Source organism: Ixodes scapularis, unplaced genomic scaffold, assembly GCF_016920785.2.
Source record: "Ixodes scapularis isolate PalLabHiFi unplaced genomic scaffold, ASM1692078v2 PGA_scaffold13__105_contigs__length_92229423, whole genome shotgun sequence".
NCBI classification, from domain to species: Eukaryota; Metazoa; Arthropoda; class Arachnida; order Ixodida; family Ixodidae; genus Ixodes; species Ixodes scapularis.
Window position 1 is genome coordinate 30,680,886 of NW_024609839.1, and position 10,440 is coordinate 30,691,325.

General features: G+C 49.5%; 1 protein-coding gene across 1 annotated transcript; it reads right to left on the reverse strand.

The window, feature by feature from the left end:
• Window positions 1-378: 378 nt before the first annotated feature.
• LOC120837728 (protein ALP1-like) lies at window positions 379-1,661 on the reverse strand. Its single transcript, XM_040207292.1, has 3 exons — window positions 1,445-1,661; window positions 802-1,045; window positions 379-730 (listed from the first exon to the last, which is right to left on the reverse strand). Exons 1-3 carry the CDS (start codon window positions 1,659-1,661, stop codon window positions 379-381), a joined length of 813 nt encoding a protein of 270 aa, XP_040063226.1.
• Between the last annotated feature and the right edge of the window lie 8,779 nt (window positions 1,662-10,440).

Here is a 10,440-nt window from a genome sequence, read left to right on the forward strand (position 1 = left end):
TAAACTAAAAAATGTTAATCCAAAATTAGCATTTCGCACTCATAAGTAAAGGGAATACTTGAAAACAAACAAATGCTTGTATCATTTGCCTTTTGTATTTATTCCATTCGGACCTGATGGCTGTTTTTGTTAAACTGGGGCGGGTGTGTTAGATTGCGAACCAATATTATAGCATGACAAAATAAAAAATAAAAAAAACATTAAAGATTCTTTCAAGTTTATTTACATAAAATTGAACAATTGGAGCATAACACAAAAAGTTTTTGGTGGTCAGAGTGCCAGCACATGCATGAACAATTGTTAAGTAAACGAAGTAGCAATATACAGCTCATGAAATGGTATATTTGCTTCTGCACTTGTCTGAACATGCAGATAAGGTTACATTTTGTTATTTATCCGCAGATTAAGGCCCGCCTGTTCCTTCTGCCACGCGACGGCGCCGTCGTCATTAAAGTATCTCAGTAGACGCTCACGCACATCTAGAGCTCTTGCCCCGGAGCGCCCTTTGCAACTTCGTAGCCCGAAGTAGATTGCCCTTTTTCGCTGGTGCTCCTCCCTTGACGCTTTAAAAAGCACAGGTGCAGCTCGCAAATAGTTGTGTAGCACACAGGCCGCCTTGATGAATGAGGTGACCCTTCCTGGTTCGGCATCGATAGTCGTGTGCAAAAACCTAAAACGGTTTGCCAGAATGCCAAACGCATTTTCTACTACCCGTCTGGCTCGGCTTAATCTGAAATGAAAAAAAAAAATAAAACGATAAGAAGTACGGTGTTTAGAAATGACATGATGTAGGCAACACACCTGTAGTTAAATATAACCTTTTCTTCATCCAAATTTGTACCAGTGTACGGCTTCATTAAGTTTACAGACAAGGGGAAGACGTCGTCTCCCACGATGACGGGTGGGACGCCGACCGGTCCAGGTCCTGAGATCGGCAGCCCGGCTGTTCCGTTCTCGATGGCATTCCGCAGTGGTGTCGTCCTCCAAATGCCTCCATCTCCATCAGACCCAGGTGCGCCAACATCAATGTACAAAAACCTGCTGTCTGCGTCAACAAGAGTAAAAAGCACGATACTGAAGGTCTTCTTGTAATTAAAATAAACAGATCCAGAGTTCGGAGGTTTGATAATTGTGACATGTTTTCCGTCCAGCGCTCCAATACATTGCAGAAACTGCCATCTTTCGTAAAAGTTCTTCATTACTGCAAGCCACTCATCTTTCGTCCGCGGGGACACCAGATATTTTGGTCCCAGCATTTTGTAAATGGCGTCACAAGTTTCAACGAGGAACCCGTTGACGGCGCTGTGGCTAATGCGGAACTGCCTGCTTAAGGAATGTTGACTTTCGCCTGAAAATTCGCAAGAAAACAAGAAACACGGCTAAGTCGAGCGTAGCTCTCAAATATGCTGAAACAAAGACAAAAGTAAAAAGAATAACCACACACCTGAAGCAAGAAACCGCAACGTCAGTTGAAGTTTGTCCTTGGCTGGAATGGCTGGACGCATTTCAGTGTCGAGTTTTCGGATGCACGATGCAATTGACGAGAGAATGTCAGCAAACTGGTTGGAGTCAACGCGCAGCAAGCGGCGGTACTCCACGGGGTCGCTCTCCAGAAGTTCTTGATAGAGTAGATTCCGTATACCGAGTTCCTTCTTGGACATCCATGTTTTGATTCATGGTTTTTTTGCGTCGGTATTAGGTGCTTCCGCGACTTCCTCATCCGCCATCATGAGGGCACAAGCCACAACAACTCGTGAAGCCTTGTTGGCCTCCATGTTCGAATCGAAAACAATTGTAATTCTCCGCTGCTGTGGGGTCAAACAAGCCTTGAACGCCTTTGGACCTCACTAGATCCGCGCTTACATGGATGGTGTCGGCCGGCTCCGGGGCAGAACCTGCCGATGGGAACGAGACGACAGGCAACCGATCTCGACGGTGACGAGGGCAGATTAGAGTGCCTTCATACACACGCGCGCTTTTGCTTGAGTGGTGACATCTCAGCCATTTTTCCGCCCAATCGTTTTTTTATGCATTTTGAAGTGCGCGCAATCCGGTGTCACTCAGCTCGAGCGCGTAGCTTTGGCTAATGCATAGACGCCATTTTACCGCCCAAGTCACGCACCGAGTGCGCGAGAGCGTCACGCGCTGGCACATTCAGGGCAACAATGGATGTCCTCACCCTGAGACAGACAGACATGTAGGCACCCTAGGGCAGATCTGAGGCGAGCGCCTCGAGCAGATTTATTTTTCATATTTTTGGTGGCCGAATCATGTCTTGCCGTCACGCGGCCCGTGGTTTTATACAACACGTGACACGTGCAATCGGCGCATTGTAGGTGGTGCCATCTCTGAATGAAGGACGGCCGTAAACATAATCACTACATTCTCCTCCCCTTATAAAAAAAGAAACGTAAAAGGAAGACAACATATCTACAGAATCGTAGTAACAAAAATACCTGCACATAGTATATAAAAAAATCATTTTTTTTTAGAGCGTATATGAATAATTCATCAATCTCCCCTCCATAAAAAAAACAGTGCAGCGGTAACACAGACAATTCCAACTGTTGAAAACCGACACACTTAGTAAATTGTCTATAATACACTAGACAAAAAAAAACAAAAAAAAACACAGGCATTGTTGCTACATTAAGCTGGGCACAACTTTGTTCAGTTCAGGCACAACCGCGTGGAAAGTCCCATTACAGTGCAAAATAGTTCAGTTCGTGAGAGGTGACATTTAAAAAAATTAGAAAAAGTCGCTTCAGTTCATTGCACATGATAATTGCCAGATGAAGAAAACAGATTACTGTTTCCATAAAATGAAAGCACGTAGTCCTTCAGTCGCTGTGGAAGTCTTCTTTCACGTACTGGCCGACTGTAGAGTTGAGTTGGCGTAGTCACGGTTGCTTCCGGGACGCAGGGGTGAGTACTGCTACCGTTCACGCTCTCTTCAAGGGGAGGTATGGAGGAAGGTGTTCCCGGATTAGATACAGCGGGGCTGCTGGTCGCCATCGGGATGAACGGTTGAAGAGGATCTTGAACCTCGAGACTTGGGAACACAGAGTTAGACGAAGGCACCTGCGGGGATGGACCTGGCACAGCAGGTTCAGAGCTGCAACTAGCTCTACTTGTAGCTGGACTGCAGACAGGATCGGGTGGAGCCGTGACAGTAGGGTTGCCCAACGGAGAATGGTGTCTTATCGGAGCAGGTTCGTTTTCATCTTCATCATCCCAGGAAAGATCTGCATCCTGCTGCTCTGGTGGAATGAACGTTCTTGTTAATTTGTCGGCGTTCCATATTCGCCCGTCAGCGAATTTATAAGTGGCCGGGCCCACTTGAGTTTGAATAATTTGTGGCGTTGAATACTTAGTTTGTAATTTATTCTTGTGTTGTGGTCGATAAATCCGGACCGCTTGGCCAGCGACGAACCTCGGCCACCGAACAGCCTTTCGAGAGTCCGAGTACGACTTCATGTTCTGTTGGTAACTACGCACTCTCGCATGAAGATCAGTCCGGCTTGACGAGACAGCCGGAGCCTCGGGGGTCGACATCCCTTGAATGTCTAACTTGGACCTATGGGTCCGTCCATGAAGCAGTAGGGAAGGTGCTTGGCCTGTTGCCGAGTGGGGAGTTCGTCGGTAAGCTTCCAGGTAGTCCCGGACAGCATCCGGCAGAGGGCGTCCTTGTACGGCGGCTAGCTGAAGACATGACTTTAATACGCGATTAAACCTTTCCACTTGGCCATTTGCTTGAGGGTGATATAAAGATGTTTTGGAATGCTTAATTCCATGCTGGTGTAGAAATTCTTGAAACTCGTGTGAAACAAACTGGACGCCCTTGTCCGAAACTATTTCGCAAGGAAGACCCTCGCGGGCAAAGACAGTTTTCAGGAAGTTAATAACAGTTGTTGAAGTTACTGATGCCACCGGTTGCACTTCCGGCCATTTTGAGTGATAATCTACTAGTACGAGAAAGAAACGTTGACTCGGAGGTGCGTGTTCAACCGGTCCCACAATATCCAACCCCAGCTTTTCCCACGGTTGTTTGGGAAACTCAACTGGTTGCAATGGTGCAGGTGCTCTCTTTGCAGTTTTGTCAGTTGAGTTACATACTGTACAATGTTGAATCCGTTCTTTGATTTCCTGAGACATTCGGGGCCACCAGTACTTGTCTCGGATGATGGTCGTTGTCCGGGAAATACCTTGGTGCGTCTCGTGGCCCAGTTGGACGATGCGGTCACGTAACTGTTCAGGTACTACAATCTTTTCCCCTTGGAAAAGGATCCCGTTATGTAAGGACAGTTGATCTCTTACATTGAAGTAAGGTCTCAGGTCGGTCAGGGCGAAGCTATCCTCCGGCCATGATGAAAGGGTATATCGAATCACACGAGGAAGGACAACATCTGTGGTGGTAGCTTCTTGAAAATCCGTTAGTGTCAAAGGAAGCATAATAAGGGAAACTACGTCCTCTTCGAACTGCGTACCGTTTTCTGTGTCTGACACAGGAAGTCTGGAGAGGGCATCGGTGACCACGTTGTCCGCCCCTTTCTGATACTCCATTAATTTAACAACCTTGCTGTCCACCGAGTGATCCGTAGAGGTCGAACTCCAGACCCTTTGTTAGAAAGTAAAGTTACCAAGGCTTGGTGATCGGTGCGAATTACGAAATGACGACCCCAAAGGTAAACATGCCATTTTTCGCAGGCCCAGAGACATGCCAGTGCCTCTTTTTCTCCGGTGGAATACATGCGCTCAGCGTTAGTAAGTGAGCGTGAGGCAAAAGCTATTGTCCGTAGTTGGTTTCCTAGCTGTTGTTGCAACACGGCACCCAACCCATACATGGAAGCGTCAGTGGATACCACGACTGGAAGCGTCGGGTCAAAAAGAGAGAGAATTGGTGCATCTTTAAGGCACCCCTTTACTTTCCGGAAGCTGGCCTCTACTTCTGGGGACCAGACAAAAGGAACGTCCTTGCGAAGTAATCGACGAAGCGGCACTACTAGAGTGGAACAATGCGGAATAAACTTGTTGTAGTACTCCACAAGTCCTAAGAAAGCTTTAAGCTTCGATGGATCAGAAGGAGCCTCAAAGTTTTGAACATCGTCTACCTTAGACGGGAGAGGAGCTAGCCCTTCCGTGGAAAGACGGTGTCCTAAGTACGATAGTTCTTGAACCCTGAAAACACCCTTACGGTTCAGCTTCATCCCTGCGCTTGAGATGCAGGACAATACCTCTCGTAGGTTTTCGTCATGTTCTCTCTGCGACGAGCCATACACTATGATGTCATCGAGATAAAATCGGACACCTTTGCAGTTCCTCAAAACCTTGGACATGATGTCTTGAAAGGCCGCAGGTGCTGAAGCCAGTCCAAAACAGACTCTTTTAAATCGAAAAAGGCCTTCATGAGTGATGAAAGCGGTCAAATCCCTGCTTTCCGGGGCAAGCCGGATTTGGTGGTAAGCTGAGGCCAGGTCCAACTTAGAAAAGTGGGAGGCTCCTTGCAAGGAGTTCAATAGTTCTTCGATATGTGGTAAAGGAAAAGAGTCGATGATGATGGCCTGGTTCGGCGCACGTAGGTCCACGCACAGACGAATACTGCCATCTTGTTTCCTAACCACAACAATGGGCGAGACCCACTCAGACGCATTGACGCGCTCAATAATGCCTTGATGTTCCAGCCTGAAAATTTCTTCAGATACCGCATCACGCAACGTGATGGGCAACCGACGTAACTTAGATTGAACAGGTGGCACGTTGTACCGCACCTTGACAGTATGGGTGTGATTGTGCACCAAACCCAGCTCCGGGCTAAAAAGATGCTCGAAGTCTTCGAACCCGGGAGGAAGCTGCGATACGCCCCGCGAAGTCGAAGATGCGGAGTGCGCAACAGCTGTCGACTGTGGGGTTCTTGATGAAACTTCTAGGTCCACTTGCTTGTCGGGTGACAGATGTGCCTGTGATAGGTTAACACCCGGTTGTGAAGAAAACAGGGTGCCGGGGACATCTGACGAACTTGGCTGGTGCGGTGGTTGGCGGGACGAAACAGTGAACGGCCGGCGCTGTGGAACTTTAACCGACGTCACATCCTGCTGGGGGTCCGGTCTTCCGTCAGCTGCGTTAACATAAGAGCAGCTGTGATCAGCTCCCGACAGAGTAATTTGCAACTTGCGCACAGCATCGATGCCGAGTAAGGAACGTCCATTTTGACAGACATAGAACTCCAGTGATGCAAAACGGTTCTTAAAAACGACTTGGCCAGTGAAGCTTCCAAGGACAGGAATGGTTTCATGCATGTAGTGAACAAGTCTTCGTGCAGGTGGATGTAACTGAATCTGTCCGGAGCGATTAATGTCATTAAAAATTCTTGCGTTTAAAATCGAGACGTGGGATCCGGTATCAATCAGGAGCTTTAAAGGTAGTCCATTTACCTGTACATCAGCGATGAAGGCATTTAGTCGGCTTCGGTCGACTACAGGGGCGTCGTCGACGGACGTGACGTTATACTGGTAGTCGCAGTCGTCGTGCACTCCAACCGTGGCTGGGCCGGATCTCCACGGAGGTGAAGGGCCGTGTTGACGTTCATGGACGTGGCCCCGGGAAGGAAGGGACGCTTGTCGTTGATCATATACGAAGGAATCTGACGGTGGTTGGCGACTCCTACAAACAGCGGCGAAGTGGCCCATCTTCAAGCAACGGAAGCACTGAGCGTGGAGTGCCGGACAGACGTCACGCGCATGGTTGCGACGTCCACAAAACCAGCAGAGGTCGGGGCCGCCTGCTCGCTCGCCCATTCGTGAAGGAGGAACGTCACGACGCTGTTGAGGACCCACTCGCGCTTGCGGCCGCGGTACATGGCTGACTGCTGGAGGGCAGGGAGTCATCCGGGACGTCCTTGGTGTTGGCGTGTACTGACGATAGGGCCAGGTAGAAAAACCTGGGTGGCCATCTTGGTTGAGCCCCTGGGATGCCAGTCGCCCTTGACCATCTTGATATCCTCGTCTTGGTGCGTGCGCCTGTTCGAAACGGGGTTGCTCGATGTACTGGACTTCACCGGAGCTTGAAGATGTCCCCGATACCGACGTCTGGCGTTGGTGAAATTGTTCGGAGGTCCGAGCCAGTTGCTCGAATTGTAGAGCGAGCTGTACTGCCCGGTTAAGTGTAGGTACTGCAGTGCCAACGCACTCACGTAGGATACGGTCCTGAACTCGTCTGGAATCGAGGCCCTCAAGGAACACGTCGCACAGATGTTCGTCTAGTGCAGTACCATATGCACAAAAAGAACCCTGATGTCTTAGAGCAGCCAGAAATTCTGAAACTGTCTCTCCAGGCAGCTGAGTCCGAGAGCGCAGTTTCTTGCGCTCCAAAGCAATACATCCCGAAAATTCAAAGTGTTTTTCGAGCGCGGCTAAAAACGCTTCAAACTCGTTCAGATGCTCCGTGGCCGGCACGGTGTTCAGCTGAAAAGCAGAGACAATGCGCTGCCCTTCTACTCCCAACATCGAAAAAAGGACATGCTTCTTCTGAGCCGGCGGAACGTCGTGGATACCGGTAGCATGGAGGTACGAAAGAAAGGCCTCCTTCCACGCCGGCCAGGCCTGTACAGGTGTGCCGGGAACGGCCAAGAAGACTGGAGGTGGAGGAATCGCCGCCGCGATATTAGTCAATGCTGATTGAGCCATTGTCAAGTAGGCTTAGATGGGCATGTGCATTCTAATATCCCATCCTCGTCGCCATTTTGTAATTCTCCGCTGCTGTGGGGTCCAACAAGCCTTGAACGCCTTTGGACCTCACTAGATCCGCGCTTACATGGATGGTGTCGGCCGGCTCCGGGGCAGAACCTGCCGATGGGAACGAGACGACAGGCAACCGATCTCGACGGTGACGAGGGCAGATCTGAGGCGAGCGCCTCGAGCAGATTTATTTTTCATATTTTTGGTGGCCGAATCATGTCTTGCCGTCACGCGGCCCGTGGTTTTATACAACACGTGACACGTGCAATCGGCGCATTGTAGGTGGTGCCATCTCTGAATGAAGGACGGCCGTAAATATAATCACTACACCGTCATTTTCTTTCTTTTTCTTTTCGGCTCCTCTTTTCACTAAGCGCAGGAATCCTCGAGCATTTTCCACAGCTGTAGCTCGTGCGTGCTAATCGTACTGGAAAATGAGCAAAGGCCTATTCGTGCACGAGAAGCGTGAGAGGCATATAAAAGAAAAAGAAAAAGAAAACCACTCGTGCACCGAAGTGTACCACGAGCACTTTCACGCAATCGGTTCCCTGGCTTGTCCGAGGACCGCAGCGGACTCGAAAAAAGGCAGAATTGGATCGCTTTCAATACTCCTATAATCATGGTCCGGCAGGTCCGCGGACATATTCTGTGACGTTCGCCCACGTGATACGCAAGATATATCAGGTCCGAGGACACGTTTTTCAGGTCCGTGGACATGTCCCCTGGTTTTGCCTGCTCTTTTCGCAAGAAGAATGACCGATTTTATACCCCGGAAAAGGTGACGTCACGCCTTTCGTAGGAACTTATCCGCGGACGAAGTCCTTCGTGTGAATACACCATTATATCCACACGACGGACCAAATTGCCGTTTCGGTCCGCGGGCCGCGCATCACGTGATCTTACGTCACCGGTTTTCGAAGTCCGCCGGCGGTCCGCGGCCCGCGCTTCTGAGAAATGCCAAGCGAATTTTCTCGCCCCGACCTTGGCGGCGGACCCCAGTATTTTTAGTATAATTGAAGCTCTAAGTCTGACAACAAGCAGACTTTTGTTGTTTGGATAGCTAGCTAGGAATCCAAATCTAACGTCGTTTTCTTTTGGCGCCAACTGTTGAAGACGAAGAAGACGAACCTTTTGTTGTGCGACGATGCAACTTTTTACTTCATCGCGCTCGTTGAGCAATTCACGCTCTGTGGGACGATAGTTGCATGCCCATTTTGGGTTCACTTAAGTCCTCCTCGTCCTCAATTGTCAACGCCAGGGCGACCGCGGCCGAACGTCTCTTTCGTTCAACCTCCATCTTGGCTCCTTACAAATAGCCTCAAAGCAGCTCGCTGCGTGCGTTTGGCGAAGCTGTGAGGTCGAGGGTTCTACCGGCCCGTTCACTCTGTCGTCTGCTCTTTTGGTCCGCCGTGTGAATGCTCATTGCAGCCGGGCGGGTCGCGGGCCGCGCATCACGTGATCAATCGGTCCGCGGCCCGGTCCGTCGTGTGGATACACCTTTAAGGAGCTTCGCCCCAAATAAACTATGTAAAAATAGGTTCGTGGCTGGTAGCAGGTCTAATCGATCCCAGTTCATCAAGTTTGCAGCGATGTCGATGATGTCAGCTGATCTTTTTGCTTTAGCGCTCCATGGTTGCCGTTAAAAACTGTAAATACGCTAAAACTGGCACACATTGATTTTTTTTCTCGTGGTGCTTTTAGAAAGCTGACGATATAAACAGTGTTAGATATACAAAGATATGTTTATTGAAGATAGTTTAAAGAAGCGATGCATAATTCTGCAGATCATAAGCATGTTTATTAGAAACAAACGCTATTTAACGAGGTATGTTTGAGCTTTTTGCCACTAGAGGATACTGCAGTGCTACATTCGTTTTGGTTTCGGTCTCTAATTGTGGATCCCATCACCTCCCGACGGAGAGTGGTGAAGTCTACGCGATATCGCGGCATTTCATTGGTGGAAACCCAGGACACTCCGCCACCAGCCGGACTTTTTTTACTTCGGTTCTTAAGGTGAAAACGAGTATAGTGGATATTCTCCGTTTACTGTTTTTGTTTTTTTTTTGCGTCTTTTTAGTAGACGTCCGATTCAAAGGGAATCACCGCATAAATACATACATACATACATGCTTCCTGCTACCAGATCCTCGCGCTCCAAATCTGCGACCGGGCACTCTATGGCTCTGTCGTCGAGCTGCCAGGCTTTGTGAGTACAGAGGAGGCTACGGCTCTGCACAAGCAAGATGGCGGCACCTACGCCAATATCGGGGAACAGGGTGCCGATACACTAAAGCATAGTTCACATGCAGCGGTTTTGGCCCTAGAGCGGCGCGATTTCTGCCGTCGCGGCGCTCGTGCCACTCAATTGCTGGGGCTGGCCAGAGCGCCGCGACGGCAGAAATCGCGCCGCTCTTGGGCCAAAACCGCTGCATGTGAACTAGGCTTTAGGGCCAAAATCGCTGCATGTGAAACCCGCTTAAAGCGTGTTTCACATGCAGCGATTTTGGCGGCGCGATTTCTGCCGTCGCGGCGCTCGTGCCGCTCAACTGCTGGTGCTGGCCAGAGCGCTGCGACGGCAGAAATCGCGCCGCTCTAGAGCCAAAACCGCTGCATGTGAACTAGGCTTAAGCGTAGTTCATTTAGTGGCTCTAGTATGGGCTCTCATCGCCCGATAAAAAGGGTTCAGCCACCATAATCCAATCCAATC